At 43.1% G+C, this 18,011-nt stretch overlaps 1 protein-coding gene across 2 annotated transcripts in view; it reads right to left on the bottom strand.

Moving 5' to 3' along the window:
* grik2 (glutamate ionotropic receptor kainate type subunit 2) overlaps positions 1-18,011 on the bottom strand; it is a 495,196-nt gene that overhangs the window by 73,263 nt on the left and 403,922 nt on the right. For both annotated transcript variants that reach the window (XM_033021917.1, XM_033021916.1), the window contains exon 13: positions 5,577-5,695. In XM_033021917.1, the coding sequence (XP_032877808.1) occupies positions 5,577-5,695 (119 nt within the window). The remainder of the gene's footprint in view (positions 1-5,576; positions 5,696-18,011) is intronic.

Raw genomic sequence — 18,011 nt, 5'->3', positions numbered from 1 at the left:
TTTCACTGTTCATCAATATTCCTTGGTACCTTATCATCTTCTGTATATGTACTGCCCTGTTTGCCTTCTCAAAATGCATCCCTTTGCACTTGTCATGATTAAAATCCATCTTGTTGGAATTAAACACCATCTGCCAATGCTCTGCCCATCTTTTCATCTGACCTACATCTTGCTGAAAAGCCTTAGATAAACTTTTCGCTATTCATAGCACCACTGACTTTCATGCCATCTGCAAACAGACTAATCACATCTCCTACAATCACTTCCATGTCGTTAATACATATATTAGAAAACGACAACGGTCCAAGGAGCAGTCCCTGTGATATTCCACTACTGTTGGAAGGAACTGCAGAAGATAGACACAAAATGCAGGAGTAACTCAGCGGGACTGGCAGCATCTCTGGATAGAAGGAATGGGTGACGTTTCTTCAGAGATGGGTCTCAACCCGAAACGTCACCCATTCCTTCTATCCAGAGGTGCTGCCTGTCCCGCTGAGTTGTTTCAGCATTTTGTGCGTATATGTCTAAAAAACACTAGTCACAGACTTCATATCAGAAAAGCACCCCTTCCACAGCTACTCTTTGCCGTAACCTTCTGGTTGAGCCAACCATGCACAACCTTGTTAAATGCCTTACCAAAGACAACAAGGACAATGTATACTGTCCAGCCCTCATCAATGTTCTCAGTTACCTACTTAAAAAAACTCATTCAAGTTAATGCCATGCTGACTATCCCTATCCAGCTCCTGTCTTTCCCAATGTACACAAATCCTATCCCTTCTCCAATAATTTCCCAGCCGCGGGTTTAACATTTACTGGCCTTCAGTCCGACATTTCTTCCTCCAACTTCACAATTTGTAAATCTTCAATCCTTTTTATCTCACACCTAATGTATTTTCATCTCTGGTCTTTGTTCAACCATCTGCCTATCAAATACCCCCCTCACCTGTTCGAGCCTATTACCTTCCAGGCTTACCTGCCTGGGTAAAAGACTTTGTGCATTTACCATATCTATTCCCTTCATATTCCCCTTTAACCTATGTATTGTACTTGAGTTTGACTTGAATGTTTCTAGAGTGATATCTCTGATCTGTTTGAATAGCATACGTCAAAGCTTTTCACTGTACCTCGCTACACGTGTCAATGATAAATCTAAACCTAAATCTAGTCGTATAGCGTGAAAATAGGCCCTTCAGCCCAACTTGCCCATGCCGACCAACATGCCCCATCTACACCATCCATGCCCCATCTACACTAGATGTCCACACATCTACACTAGTCTGACCAGTTTGATTGTATCAACATCATTGTGTCTTCAGCAGAGAACCACACAGCATAGCTTGCACAAATTAAATGTGTCCCCATCTGGTCAAGACTACTTAAAAGGATCGTAACATGATAACATTGGCCATTGTTAAGTGGCAGGCATGTGTGATAAATATTGCCATAAATTTAACTGACCACAAAATAAACGATAATTGGAGCTCTGGTTAAATTTAAAATCTATTCTGATTTTCTATCACCCAAAACCAATCAATTAAAATATGTTTTCAAGGTATGTCTCGCCAATGGATCATCTGCACAAAAATACTTGCCAAAAAAACTCGTCATGGTTTATATCAAGAACAATTGAATGGCCAGATAGACACTGCATGTGGGAAGTGGCTGCAAGGAAGTTGAATAACACACTTATCTGTGAGTCACACGTGGATACAAGGAACTGCAGATGCTAGTTTATAAACAAAATACATTAGTGCTGGAGTAACTCATCAGGCAAGCAGCATCTGTAGAAGACATGGATAGGTGACGTTTCGGGTCGAGAGAAGAGTCCTGACCTGAAGCATCGCCTGTCCATGTTCTCCAGAGGTGCTGCCTGAGCCGCTGAGTTACTCCAGCACTTTGTATTTTGTTTTATCCTCCAGGCAACTCGTCATTTTCCCTCAACTCCTTGTTACGGACACACATGCATTTTGTGAATATTTTAGTTGAACCCCTGAGTATAACGTATCTATCTAATGGTTAGGTAGCTTAAACACATATTCCATTTATTCACCACTGGATGGAGTTGACTGTTCATGATTTCGTAACCAACAGACACAGGTTGGCATTCTGCATAAGACTGAGATTAAACAAACCATAATCCTTGATTAATTTCATTTTGGTGATATCTTTTCTATCGCAGTTGTGGCAAAATACTTAGCTGGGATCAGGTGAGTTCACCAAGGATAAAGTTATATCTATGGTGCTCCTTCAAAGAAACAAACCTTTGCAAGTTTAAACCGGGGGATTTGTTCATACACTCAATCGAGAGGTTCAGAATCTTCTGTCCAGTCTTATTAATGGAAAGAAAAGCCTGCAAGATGGGGTAATCTTTAAAGCTTGGTAGTTTGTCAAAGCAGAGCGATGCAGTGGACAAGGAAGCTGTTCAATGGCATGGTGTTCAATGGCATGGTGTAATGGTGGCATTTTGAAATTGCTTTCCAATTAGTGCTATTCAGCTGCTCTTTGCCCCAAACCCTGCATTTTATCACATTTGTTTTTATTTTAATTATCTTTGAACCTCCTTTCAGGCATATGGAGCTTTCCACGTTAAATCTCCCAACATTGTCTACGCTGCCTTTCAACTTCATTTTCCATTTCGATTAGATTTGCGTCCACTGATAACTTTGGCATTCTGCTATGAGAGATGCTCTCTTCTATTTTCCTCCATTCAAACCCTTCTCTAATTTCTCACTTATGCATTTCACGGCACTGGGCCTGCGCTCGCTGGAGTTTAGAAGGATGAGGGGGATGGGAGTGGCGACCTCGTTGAAACTTACCGAGTAGTGAAAAGGCCTGGATAGAGTGGATGTGGAGAGGATGCTTCCACCAGTGGGAGAGTCTAGGACCAAAGGCCATAGCCTCAGAATAAAAGGAAGTACCTTTAGGATGGAGATGAGGAGGAATTTCTTCAGTCAGAGGGTGGTGAATCTGTGGAATTTATTGCCATAGACGGCTGTGGAGGCCAAGTCAGTGCATATATTTAAGTTGAAGAATGACAGATTCTTGATTAGTGCGGGTGTCAGGGGTTGTGTGGGGGAAAGAGAATGGGGTTGAGAGGGAATGACAGATCAGCCATGATTGAATGGTGTAGACTTGATGGGCCGAATGGCCTAATTCTGCTCCTATAACTTAATAACTTCCATTTTAAATTCCCCATTAACCTTTTCTGCTCTGAGAAGGAGGTGCCAAACTTCTCCAATCTCCTCAACGGTCATGACTTTTATTCCCCAACCCCTTCTCTGCCTCCCTTCCATCTTTCATGAGGTACGGAGGCAATGTGCTGGGATCATAGGTTTGGAATAGGGACCTCCACCTACAAAGGACCTCAACTGAACCACACAACACAAAGCTGTCGTGTTGCTTGTCATTCTTTCAATATCCTTGGTGAACCCAAAACCCAACCAACCTCCCTTCCATTGACTCCAGGGACGATTCGCACCCTGGCCACTCCCTCTTCTCTTCCCTCTCTCATCGGGCAAGAGGTACAGAAGTGTGCAAACGCACACCTCCAGATACAGGGACAGTTTCTTCCCAGTTGTTATCAGGCAACTGAATCATCCTACCACAACCAGAGAGCAGTCCTGAACTACTATCAACCTCGTTGGTGACCCTCGGACTATCCTTGATCGGACTTTACTGGCTTTACCTTGCATCAAACGTTATTCCCTTATCATGTATCTGTACACTGTAAATGGCCGGATTGTAATCATGTATTGTCTTTCCGCCGACTGGTTAGCACGCAACAAAAGGAGTTTAGGAGTTTAGAAGGATGAGGGGAGGTCTTATAGAAACATATACAATTATAAAAGGACTGGACAAGCTAGATGCAGGAAAAATGTTCCCAATGTTGGGCGAGTCCAGAACCAGGGGCCACAGTCTTAGAATAAAGGGGAGGTCATTTAAGACTGAGGTGAGAAAAAAACTTTTTCGCCCAGAGAGTTGTGAATTTATGGAATTCCCTGCCACAGAGGGCAGTGGAGGCCAAGTCACTGGATGGATTTAAGAGAGAGTTAGATAGAGCTCTAGGGGCTAGTGGAATCGAGGGATATGGGGAGAAGGCAGGCACGGGTTATTGATAGGGGACGATCAGCCATGATCACAATGAATGGCGGTGCTGGCTCGAAGGACCGAATGGCCTCCTCCTGCACCTATTTTCTATGTTCTATGTTTCTAAAAGCTTTTTGCTGTACACGTGACTATAAACTAAACTGACTGGCTTATAATGGTGTGGGATAAATGTGAGTTCAGAGCAGTTTTTTTTTTCCCAACAGGACTAGAGAAGATAGTGCAAGGGATTCAAATTCTGTATTCATGGATAGATGCCAAAGAGGTATTTAGCAGCTAAATGGACAGGGGCGGATCAGCTATCCCCTGTCGGCACTTTCAACAACAGCCCAGTGAGAGTACAAAATAGAATTTCCACTAAAATTATCATCAAGAAATATTTCTCCCCATCTCATACTCAGGCTAATTATTAAAAGAAGAAATTGCACAACTGATGCTCAATCATGCATTTTATTGCATGCTCTGCTCATTTACCAGATTTCATGCAAATGTAAGATTGCTTACATTAACCAGGATGGGAAACATTTAAAGTGCATTTTTATTTTAATTAGATTTGGGTAATATAGAATGTGAGGGAGATGGATTCCGCAAATAGAGAGAGTCACGATTCCTTCTTCAAGCATTTCAGTAATTTGGTCTAATAGCGGTTGCTGTCAGGGCAGAGGAAGCTCTTGTTCATCCATCTTATCCCTCACAATCCATCTTACCAGCTGAGCCCTGAACTAGATAAGCTTGGACATGACAGCCAACTCCAAATCCAGTCTTAACTATATCAAACTCTGTAAGAAAAGAAGAGAGATGTACCTTGTCCGTGACGACCAACAGGCCCTGAGAGGCATGCAGTCCGATACATAAAATCATAAATTACACCAACTCAGGGACTGCTCTTGTCTCCTCCTTAAGGTGTGGGCTGCAGTCAAGCAATGTTGAAATTGCAGGCCCACAACACGCCGGGGAGAGACGTAACTAACTGTTACAAGTGTCACGCAATTACCACAAAGTTCTTTTCTTACCCGCTTAACAGAGGAGGTGCCTTTTAAGGATGCTTTAGACAGAGCCTGGTTGGGGCTGACTGTCATGTACCCAAGGTAACGTCATGTCCAACACTTAATCCCACAGTTTTCTGGGGGTTCAGCAGGGGGAGAAGGGTTCCCTCTTATCATGTACCCTTGGTGTACAGCAGGGCGAGTGTGCAAACACAATGATCATACTTACCCGGACATCGGGGGGGGTGGGCGCATGTAATGGAGACGCATGCAGTGTGTGCAGGTGATGATGAGTGTGGAAACGGTGCAGATCGGCTCTGATGTAGGTCAGTGGATGCGTTTACAAATCAAATGAAATCTGTGTGCTAACAATGAAGGATACATGCAAAGAGGCACCCATGCAAGCCAAGTGTGCCTGAGAGCAATAACCCCCAGCAAAGAGTGGGAAATGCGCCAAAGAGAAGTGCAGGCTGTAGCGTATACCTTGCTGCATGAGCGCTCCAACTCCAAACCAGAAACTATTTAGCAAGGTAAAATTGTTTTCCACCACGTCTGAGTCGGGATTGCAAGGGTGGGGGTTATACCACTCATATGGGCTAAACCTGTGGTAATTGAGAGAAACAAATTGAAACTATGAGCAGACAAATTCTCAACAGAGCTCACGATTCCTGGAGGGGTTGGGGTGGCGGGAGAGAAGAAAAAACACAAAGGCAAGTTTAACATCCGTAACTGAGAATGCAACAACAGGTTCATTAATAAAAAAAACTACCAGTCCATTTCAAAAACAGATTTTGAACGAAACATACTGTTATTTCACACAAAAATAGATATATTTTCTAACATTGATTTCAGTTTAAAAAACACGCAGAATGAATTATTTCAAATGGGCACTTCTGAAATTAATTGGTCATTGTTAGCAATGGTGCTACGCCTCTCTTTTGAAAGTATACTTTCTCTGTCTTTAGTTTAGTGGTGGTGGATAATGAAATAGAACCTACAGTAGATTCCAGCCTCGTGCCCTAAACTCCTGGCATTGATTTATTGATCTACAACCACGCTGAATATTGACCCATGGATTAAAAACTGTGTTTTACTTTAGGAAATTAAAACATCATACATCACCATGGACATAGTCCCCGTGATATTTATTTTGGCAGATTTTCTCAATTTTGGCTGGTTTGGATTAAACTACTTATCAAACTGTGCCCCCGTGACACCCCCTGAATAATAGTTCCCACTCTAACTTAAAATACTGCGATCTCCAATGATAATTGGTCCCTCCCCATCCATCTTCTCATTCTTTAACTTCTTAAGGACAGCACCGTCTGCCTGTGTGTCAAGGAATTTATTAATTTAGTCCTTCATTGGTGCAAGAAACCTGGTTGAAACAGTTATTTTTTTATATTACTTCAGTGCATTTTGTAGGTGAGTCAACTTATGTTTTCCCTCAATAGGCAAAATGTGCATTGTGGTTGACCTGAAGATTCTGAAGGCCGAGATAGTTTTCCACCTTCTTAAACTATTTTCCTTTCCTTTCCAGTCTTGCTATATATGTATTAATTGACGAGAACGAATGGGGACCTATAACCTTGCCTCCAGGACTTGATCCCAATCCTTCACCTGCTCCACTCGATACCAAAAATACCCAATTGTTGAATATATTTCTGTTTCACCTAATCTGAAGTGTGGAGATGTGAGAAGCATTCGCTTTATTCCTTTAGTAGGTGTGCATTGCAAATCAACTTAGCCTAGTGAAGCTTGATTTCACATGGTGAAATGGTGACCTGAGGATAATGATAGAATCCTATGTTGGAGTTCTTTGCTGCCATCAGTAAGCCCGTCTACAATTTCATACATTATTGAAACCTGAGTTATTGTACTCACTTTAGTAACGTAGGTACAAAGCAAAGCACTATCTAAATCACAGTGAGACTAATAAACCACTTCATAATAACTCTCACTAAAATGACGTTTTACTCCTGTATTTCACAAATGGAATATTTTTAACACTAAACGACAGATTAGCAATGAGGCAATGTTGAATTTCAGCTAAAAAAAAAAATCGGTGACTGGTAATTTTAGCAATCAATGGAACACTTGCCACTTCACACAGAATAACTCTTTTAAATGTCTCCTTAATTGAAGACCAAAACAAAATAGCTTGAGAACTTGCATTGCCTTTTAAGATCAACCAAAACCATGACATGTCATTAAAGAGTGCCTTTAAAATGATGCTTTTCAACTAGAGCGTTATCATACAACGAAATTGACTTCAACCCGATAGAAATGTCCTCAAAGTACAAAGTGCAGAGTCATAAAGAATGTTGTAAAAGAAAAAAGAAAGTTGGAGAGACAGAGAAATCGATGGAGGGAATTACAGAGCTAAGGATGTCAAGGGGTTTGCATACAAAGGTGAGGATTTAAAACTTGATACACCGCATAACTAAGAGGCAAAATAATTCATGGAGCATTCAAAGTGGTTGAAGGGGATGATGCACGATACAAGTTAGTTTAGTTCAGTTTATTGTCACGTGTACCAAGGTACAGTGAATAGCCTTTTGTTGCATGCTAAAGCAGTCAGCGGAATGAAAAAAGGCTTTGGATAATAGGTTTAGAGATTGTGGTCTACGAGGCACCAAGCGAAGGTGCTTTGGAATCGTCAAGTCTAGACGCAACGCAGATGAAGATGAGGGTTTCAGCAGTGGAGAAGCCAAAGGAGGTAGAGGCAAGGTATGCGACAGGCCTGCCCTTAAGCGATCTTAGTGAAGGCAATTGTAATCGGTCAGAGGTTTATCTTGGAGCCAAATTAGATACCAGTGGCAAGTTGGAAAATTAGACCCAGCAGCCCAGAAACAGAGATTCTACCCAGGACTGGAGAAACTAATATGTGTCATCCCTGTAGCTAGAAGAAATGTATTCTCATTGAATACTGGATTCTAGATAACCAATCTGTCAATTTCAATAATATGGTGGAGTCAAGAGAGGTGTTGGTGAGATAAATCTGGATGAGGAAATTAAAGCTCCTTTTTCACATAATGGCACTAAGGGACACAGTGAAAGTAAAAAATGTAGATGACATCAAGGATAAGATGCTTGGGGGGCAATAGTGTGGAGGTGGGAATAGGAGTTGTCACATGGGATCTTGGAGAGCGGGAGAGATGAAGAGAATGGCTTTAGAGGACAGTTCGCAGTAGAAAAAAACACTGCTCGAATGTTGAAGGTACACAAAAATGCTGGAGAAACTCAGCGGGTGCAGCTGCACCCGCCGAGTTTCTCCAGCATTTTTGTGTACCTTCGATTTTCCAGCACCTGCAGTTCCTTCTTAAACACTGCTCGAATGTTATTGCTTTAGGGCCACACAGTAGCGCAGCTGGTCGAGCTGCTGCCTCACAGCTCCAGCGACCCAGGAGCGATCCGGACCTCGGGTGCTGTCTGTGCGGAGGTTGCACGTTCTCCCCGTGACCACGTGGGTTTCCTACAGGTGCTCCGGTTTCAACTCACACCTCAAGGATGTGCAGGCTTCTAGGGTGGTTGTAGGCTAATTGGTTTGGTATAAACGTAAAATTGTCCCTAGTGTGTGCAGGATAGTGTTAGTGTGCGGGGATCGCTGGTCGGCGCAGACTCGGTGAGCCGAAGGGCCTGTTTCTGCGCTGTGTATCTAAGCAAAATCAAAGCACATTTTCTCCCTGGTACATTTTAGCCATAACTATGCTAGCATTAAAGATGCCTTAACTGCAATGTTTAGCAGGCTTCAGGAACTAATTGAAAGGCAGGGCACACCAGCAGTGGGAGCTGCTGCACCAGCAATCAAAAGTGGAAATGGAATTAAATTCTAAGCTCCAGGGCTATCTTTATTACAGATATGTGTATTTTGCTCAAATCATTAAACTGACTCATTTAATGATCAGCGCCTGCTTCACTGTGTCATTTTCACTGTAATCTAACGAAACCACTCCACGGAACCAAAGAGCCACATCCTTAACTCAGAGTGCAACATAAAATGGAATCTAGCTGTTCGCTATCCAATTAAACATGATCTCCTTTGCCTGATTTCCTTCCCATTGATCATGGGGATGGGTTAGACCACAGGTATGGCGGCTTCTTACACTCCCATCAAAGTTTAAAGTGTTCACACTTTCCTCTGATATTTTCTGATTAGATTTCAACAGTTACATGCTTCAGGCAACACCAAGGAATATGTGGGCTCATGCTTTGTGATGTCTCCACTTTATTTTGCCAATGCACGGAGTGTGTACGTTCTCCCCGTGACCTGCGTGGGTTTTACCCGGGATCTCCGCTTCTCCCCCCCCCCCCCACACTCCAAAGACCAAAGGGTTTGTAGGTCAATAGGCTTGGTAAAATTGTAAATTGTCCCTGGGGTGTGTTTGATAGTGTTGAGGTGCGGGGATTGCTGGTCAGCAATGACTGAAGGAACAGTTTCTGCACTGTATCCTAAAACCAAAACCAATTGATGATTTGGTATCAGTTGGATGCTGGGGATGTGATTCCTGATCAGATTAGGTACTTACATTAATTTCGTTAAAATTTGAAATCATTTCAACCCATTGGAATGTGATTTCACACATTTTTTACCTGGATTTCTGGAATATTTATTTCCATATTTTTTATGCCATAATTTTAAAAGTAAAAATGTTCTTCAAAATGCACTTTTCATCATGGCACAAACTGATTTTCCATCAACTCCAGATGTGATTAGCAATTTCATGGATGCATGTGTTTACATTAGGAGTGAAGATGTACAATTTTTCAGTTGGTTTCGGACTATTTTATTTTCTTGCCTCTGAAAAGGTGAGTGGAATAGATTGGGTAGATGCACAGAATCTCTTGCCCAGAGTAGGGGAATCGAGGATAGGTACAAGGTGAAGGGGGGAAAATTTCAGAGGAATCTGAAGGGTAACTTTTTCACACAAAGGGTGGTGGGTGTCTGGAATGAGCTGCCGGAGGAGGTAGTTGAGGCTGGGACTTCCGCAACATTTAAGAAACAGGGACAGGTTCGGAGGGATATGGACCAAGCGCAGGCAGGTGGGACTTGTGTAGCTGGGACATGTTGGCCAGTGTGGGCAAGTTGGGCCGAAGGACCTGGTTCCACACTCTATGACTCTATGTGCCATGGATGGAGGCCATTCCACCCAGCATGGCTTTGCTAGCTCACTAAGCTAATGAATCCAACATTCTACCCAGTTCCTTCCTACACATTCCACCCAACTTTTTCTCCATGACACAGCAGCAGGAATATTTAAAATAATCAAATGTTTACTACATTTTGAAATCATAGTTTTAACGTTTGGTGTTAATGGCTGTACTTTTATCTCTGTATCCATTTTAGTGTCAGTGTTACTTTTGAGAACTGTGGCCTTGACACCTGAGGCTCAGCAACAAACACAGTGTTTTTTTAAAAAATGCTTATTTAGTTTAGTTTTAGTTTAGAGATACAGCACGAAAACTGGCCCTTCGGCCCATCAGGTCCGTGCCGACCAGCGAATGCCATACGCTAAATCTATCCTGCACACACGAGGGATCATTTACAATTATACCGAGCCAATTAACCTGCAAACCGGTACGCCTTTGGAGTGCAGGAGGAAACCGGAGCACCCGGAGAAAGCCCACACGGGTCACGGGAAGAATGTACCAGCTCCGTACAGACAGCACCCGTGGTTAGGATCAAACCCCAGTCTCTGGCGCTGCAAGGTAATAACTCTACTGACGCACCGCCCGAATGTTGTGGTATTTATCGGCTTTTGAAATATGCTAAATTTCTAACATGTGAGATGGAAGATATCTAATAGCTCTGACAGAGTGATATGGGCAGGCACATCTCCTGTTGAAAGGAAACAGATAGGAGAGTTTAAGACCTAAAACACCTTCAAACCCACCAGATGTCCCAAACCACTCTACTGCAGAGCAACACTTGTGAATAATGTGCCATTGATTAACACAGCAATATTAGGCAGTTTTAGACAGCCCAAAGGGATCTCCATCAACTGTGCAATATAAAGTGGGAAAGGTACTGTATATATTTAATGTGATATGTGAACTGCACCATTGGGGCAGTTCTTGCAGAGTTTCCATCATTTCACATGGATTTTACCTTCAATCAGTCTTGGACTGAAACCCTCACATCGTGACCTTGAAAGGCAATTGTGGCATCGCTCATGATACCGGATCAATAATGCCTTGGGTATTCAAGCAAAGAATTTCACTGTGCCTTGTCACGCGTGGCAATAAAGCATTCCATTCCATAGTGAATACACTGGCACAAATAGTACAGTGAACTCACCCGATGGGGTTTACTTCTGGAGACAAACCCAGAGGGTCTAGATTCAACCCCGCAGCTGCCCCTCTCCCTTCCTCTGGGCTCCAAGGTTTATAAGGGGGGTAGAAACATAGAAACATAGAAAATAGGTGCTGGAGTAGGCCATTCGGCCCTTCGAGCCAGCAGCACCATTCAATATGAACATGGCTGATGATCCAAAATCAGTGCCCCGTTCCTGCTTTCTCCCCATATTCATTGATTCTGTTAGCCCTAAGAGCTAAATCTAAAGGGCCTGTCCCACTTGGCCGTCATTTGTGGGTAATTTACGCGACATCATTTACGCATCACGACGCATGATGCGAGCGTTGTGACACGCACGTGATGCGCGCATGGTGCGCATTACGCTTGATGACATAGGCAGCGTCGCAGGATTTTGCGATGTACAAAATCTTCGAGCGCCATCTGCGTGACGCGCAAATGACAGCCAAGTGGGACAGGCCCTTAACTCTCTCTTGCATACAGTTGGTCTGGGTAGGTCTGTAGAATGGGTTAATTGATCCAATTACTCTTAATTGAACTTGGGTGTGGCTCGTTTGCATGTGGCTGGGAGAGGGACAGACTTTAAAGGGGACGTGACATCACACAATGTATAAAAGACTGTCCAATCGCAGAATACCATGAGAGAAGAAAGATCACAAAATGCTGGAGTAACTCAGCGGGACAGGTAGCATCACTGGAGAGAAGGAATGGGTGACGGTTCGAGACCCTTCTTCAGACCAGTGGAAAACCATAGCAAATAAAAAGTGGGATACATGCAGAATATTGGGCTTGAAGTCTCACAAAAAGTAATGCACATTTCCATTTTATAATTGGTAGTACGAGTTTATCAAGGACCCTTCAGCTGACTTGATAACCTACCTACAGCAGAGAAAAAAAAAATTTTCTTAGCATTATCTGAGGAAAAAGTTCTAATGGGTTATTTCTAGAAATAGAACAACAGCAAAGAAAATGATTTGATGCTTCAGGGAGAATAAAATAGAAGATAAAGCAAGCTGTAATTTCAAATTGTTATGCATGGGTTACAAACGTCACATGTGACAAAGCACCGATTAGAGTTTTGGTACCAGAAATAAATGCTCTAATTAAGGGATTATTGTGCAGATACTGACGGTGATTGCCGGATACATGATTCTGCTTTACAGCAGAGCTGGTCTAATATAATGAATTTTGAGTTTATTTTGATTGAGGATGGAATTTATTATATTACAGTGTGCAGGTCTCCGAGATGTTCAGCAAACGTGCAGAAGCTTCCACTGTAAAACGCAGCAGAGTGACATTTTCACACAATGATCTTCAGCTCAAGTCTGCTAAACACTTTAACTCCCCCTCCCATTCCCACACTGACCTTTCTGTCCTGGGCCTCCTCCATTGTCAGAGTGAGGCCCAGCGCAAATTGGAGGAACGGCACCTCATATTTCGCTTGGGCAGCTTACACCCCTGTGGTATGAACATTGACTTCTCTAACTTCAAGTAAACCCTTGCTTTCCCTCTCTCTCCAAATCTGAGGAAGGACATTATTGCCATAGAGGGAGTGCAGAGAAGGTTCACCAGACTGATTCCTGGGATGTCAGGACTTTCATATGAAGAAAGACTGGATAGACTCGGCTTGTACTCGCTAGAATTTAGGAGATTGAGGGGGGATCTTATAGAAACTTACAAAGTTCTTAAGGGGTTGGACAGGCTAGATGCAGGAAGATTGTTCCCGATGTTGGGGAAGTCCAGGACAAGGGGTCACAGCTTAAGGATAAGGGGGAAATCTTTTAGGACCGAGATGAGAAAAACATTTTTCACACTGAGAGTGGTGAATCTCTGGAATTCTCTGCCACAGAAGGTAGTTGAGGCCAGTTCATTGGCTATATTTAAGAGGGAGTTAGATGTGGCCCTTGTGGCTAAAGGGATCAGGGGGTATGGAGAGAAGGCAGGTACAGGATACTGAGTTGGATGATCAGCCATGATCATATTGAATGGTGGTGCAGGCTCGAAGGGCCGAATGGCCTACTCCTGCACCTATTTTCTATGTTTCTATGTTCTATGTTTCTATCCTTCCCCATTCTCCAACCAGTCTGACTGTCCCTCTGATTACACTGTATCTCTGTTTGCTTTGTTGTCACCTTCTCCTCGCTAACTATGATCTATTCTACATTCTCCTTGATCCTCATCTCTTTTGATCTCTTACCCTTCCTTATCTCTGTAACTCCCTTTCCCCTGACGCTCCGTCTGAAGAAGGGTCTCGACCAGAAACGTCATCCATTCCTTCCATCCAGAGATGTTGCCCGTCCCGCTGAGTTACTCCAGCATTTTGTGTCTGAATTCCTTCCAATCAATATCCTGTTATTTAAGGAGTGATTACAGTGAAACTAATGGCATGGAGAAATCCCAAATTTGCTATCAATGGCTTGCTGCAATTCTACAGTTTGTGCTATTTGCTGCTTTATTCCAAAGGACTCAGAGAAAATCATTTGGACTTCAGGGAAGTTAAGTTATTTATGAACTAATCACTTTAAAATGCTCTGTAAATCTTAGACATGTTACTAGAGGTCCAATGGAGTTGTTAACGATGACTGAGTATAATCATCGCCTAGCTGGTCCTATCCTTCCATAAAGAAACTAATTTGGTGTGAGATTATAGTAATTCCATCACATAAATATTTTAAAAGGTAAGGGATTTGAATTTTTTTTAAAGTGAATGTTGTTTCAGCATCAACAGTTTTAGGTAGATCTAACTCTGTTCAGCAATGTTGCATATTCGTTTAAAAACTGAAGACACAAAATGCTGGAGTCTTCTTCTTCTTGCGTATGGCGTGCACAGCCTAAAGTTGTAGATCAAGGGTAGCCATCCATGCCAGGTCAGCATCAGTTACTGGGTGGATGGCTTTGATGTCCCCAGGGAACAGCCTCAGTGGGCAGTCATTCACGATGTGTGGGATGGTCTGGTCTGGATGGGCAGATTGCTCTGGAGTAACTGAATGCTGGAGTAACTGAGCAGCATCTCGGGAGAAAAGGAATGGGTGATGTTTCGGGCTAGCCAGGGGAAAGGGAAACGGGAGATATAGACTGTGATATGGAGGGATATAGAACAAATGAATGAAAGATGTGCAAAACAAGTAATGATGAAAAAAGGAAACTGGCCTTTGTTTGCTGTTTGCTAGGTGAGAACGAGAACCTGGTGTGACCTGGGTGGGGGAGGGATGGAGAGAGAGGGAATGCAGGAGTTACTTGAAGTTAGAGAAGTCAATATTCATACCGCTGGGTTGTAAGCTGAAATAGGAGATGCCGTTCCTCCTATTTGTGTGTAGCCTCACTCCTCTCTCCGAGTCAAGCATATGTTTCTCCTTCCTTAATTTACTAGTTACAGGGAGAAGGTAGGAGAATGGGGTTGAGTGGGAAAGATAGATCAGCCATGATTGAATGGCGGAGTGGACTCGAGACATGATTGAATGGCAGAGTGGACTAGATGGGCCAAATGGCCTAATTCTGCTCCGATGTCTTGTGGTTTGATGGTCTTATCTGCAGCAGGTCTTCAATATTATCAGCGGCCCAACCAGCTTGATGATATCGCAGCTGACAGATGCCAGGGGTTCCATTGAACTAATGCTAACAGAAGGAGGAAATAGAAGAGGTGCTGTTCCTAACATGGTATCGCTGGAACTTGGTGGTAAACTCTATCTAGCATGGACACAAAGTGCTGGAGTAACTCAGCAGGTCAGGCAGCATCTCTGGAGAACATGGATAGGCGAGATTTTGGGTCAGGACCTTTCTTCAGATTGGATTGATCTCAGCTTGTAATTCATTCACATTGAACTTGGATTGAGATTTCTCTTCCTGTTTTATCTGTAACATCTTTCTATTTCGACCAGCCAAGAGATAAAACGTGGCAATCTTTTTCCAATTCCGAATGCTCTTAGACATGAAGGGTTAGAGCCGAGGCCTGACCCTCAACGTCACCCAATCATGTTCTCCAGAGATGCTGCCTGACCCGCTGAGTTACTCCAGCACTTTGTGTCCTTGTGTGGAAACTAGCATCTGCAGTTCCTTATTTCCACTAAATTAAACACTACTTTTTTTGTTACAATGTTTTAGCATTTAGATTTTGTAAGTTTGTTGCAGGAGAATTGAAGACTCCTAATCAACTGGTTATATTTGAAGAGTTGACCTTATTATTAATTCGTAAGTCAATATATTGATATATAAACATGAATAGCCTAGCTATTTTTTTCTATTTTCTCACCTTTCACTTGACTTCCTTCCTACTTGGTTTTTATACAAGGGGGGATAATTTATCTTTCAGTCCCTGTTAAACAATGTTTTGCATTAAAATTACTCCAGAAGTTGGTTTTACTGCGTTGGATGAAAACTGAAATACGCTTCCCATCCTATGCTTTAAATTCTTCACAAATTTGAAAAAAAGAGATTACATTATTTTATCATTCTTCAGCCTGAAGAAGGGTCTCGACCCAAAACGTCACCTATTCTTCCGCTCCATAGATGCTGCCCCAGACCCTGAATTCCTCCAGGTTTTTTGTCTACCTTCGATTTTTCCAGCATCTGCAGTTCTTTCTTAAACATTATTTTATCATGTGTTTTCCTCATCTCCATTTTCCTGGAGATTGCATTCCTAAACTCATCATCATTTGAAATGCTAATCCTTCTTCTCACCGCATAGTATCTTCCTCTCTTGGCAGTAATTTTCCAAAGTGGTTGTTTTTTTCGGTTCAGCATTGTGCGATCACAGAGAGAGAATTGGTAAACTGCTGTCATCATTTCAATGCGGAACCGATTCTAACGATGAGCTTCCATATATAGGGCAATATTCATGAAATCATGGGGTTACAATGCATAAGCTGAAATCAGGAACCTAAATTCAGTTGGACAAAAACAGCTCCTAACTGGTAGGTGGGTAGAGCTGCTGCCTCATGGTGCCAGAGATCCGGGTTTGATCCTGACTTTGGCTGCTGTCTGTGTGGAGTTTCCATGTTCCTCCTGTGACTGCGTGGGTTTCCTCTGGGTGCTCCGGCTTCAATTCAGTTTAGTTTATTGTCACACGCACCGAGGTGCAGTGAAGAGTTTCCCCCCACATTTCAAAGACGTGCAAGTTTGTAGGTTAATTGGTCTCTATAAGTTACCCTTAGTGTGTATGGGGAGTGGGTGCGAAAGTAGAACTAGTGAGAACGGGTGAGCAATGGCCAGCACGGACTTGGTGGGCTGAAGGGCCTGTTTCCATGCTTAATCTTTCAATCACAAGTTCACTTATAGGAGTAGAATTAGGCCATTCGGCCCATCCAGCCCATTCCACCATTCAATCATGGCTGATCTCTGCCTCCTAATCCCATTTCCCTTGCATTCGCTCCATAACCCTTGACACCCGTTCTAATCAATCAATTCCTTAATCAAGGTAAAGAGCTGTTCACACTCTGCTGCCATAGTTGAGCTGAAATGTAGCTGAAACCCTTTGTAAAGAGCCAGAGGAAGCATAGACTGAGAAAAGAGCCAGATTTAAATTATTTAAAGTAGGGAATTGATTCCCTCACCATCAACATTCAATGTCTTTGATTTTCCTGGGCGGTATATTACAAGAAGAAATCTTTACCATTGTCCAGTTTAGTTGAGATTAGAGAAACGGCATGGAAACAAGCCCTTCGGCCCACCGAGTCCGCACCGACCATCGATCACCCGCTCACACCAGTTCTATGTTATCCCACTTTCCTGTACACTCCCTGCACACTCGAGCCAATTAACCCACAAACCTACATGTCTTTGTGATGTGGGAGGAAACCAGAGAACCCAGAGAAAACCCACGCACTAACAGGTTCGAATCCCGCTTGGAGTGCATACTGTCGTTGTGTCCTTGGGCAAGACACTTCACCCACCTTTGCCTGTGTGTGAATGTGTGTGAATGTGTGTGAGTGATTGGTGGTGGTCGGAGGGGCCGTAGGCGCAGATTGGCAGCCACGCTTCCGTCAGTCTGCCCCAGGGCAGCTGTGGCTACAGAAGTAGCTTACCACCACCGAGTGTGACTGAGGAGTGAATGAATAATGCGATGTAAAGCGCCTTGAGTATTAGAAAGGCGCTATATAAATCCCATCCATTATTATTATTATTACAAACTCCGGACAGGCAGCGCCCATGATCATGATCAAACCCAGGTCTCTGTCGCTGTGAAGCAGCAACTCTACAGCTGTACCACTGTGTCGCCCTAAGCCATTTGTCCCCAGTAACGTTTTCAAGTCACTAAATTCCAAAGCAACTTTTATTCTAGCTACAATTCAGATTTAAAAGATCAATATGAAATTTGTAACGGTGCATTATTAAATAATTTTAATTATTGTGTGGGTGGTGGGTGTATGGAACAAGCTGCCAGAGGAGGTAGTTGAGGCTGGGACTATCCCATTGTTTAAGAAACAGTTAGACAGGTACAAGGATAGGACAGGTTTGGAGGGATGTGGACCAAACGCAGGCAGGTGGGACTAGTGTAGCTGGGACATTGTTGGCCGGTGTGGGCAAGTTGGGCTGAAGGGCCTGTTTCCACACTGTATCACTCGATGTGTCTATGACTATAATTTCTGGGAGATATTTGGTTCTTTACA

This window comes from Amblyraja radiata, chromosome 5 (assembly GCF_010909765.2).
Source record: "Amblyraja radiata isolate CabotCenter1 chromosome 5, sAmbRad1.1.pri, whole genome shotgun sequence".
NCBI lineage: Eukaryota > Metazoa > Chordata > Chondrichthyes > Rajiformes > Rajidae > Amblyraja > Amblyraja radiata.
The sequence above is the reverse complement of the archived record's forward strand: the minus strand, read 5'-3'. Positions and strand labels throughout refer to the sequence as shown.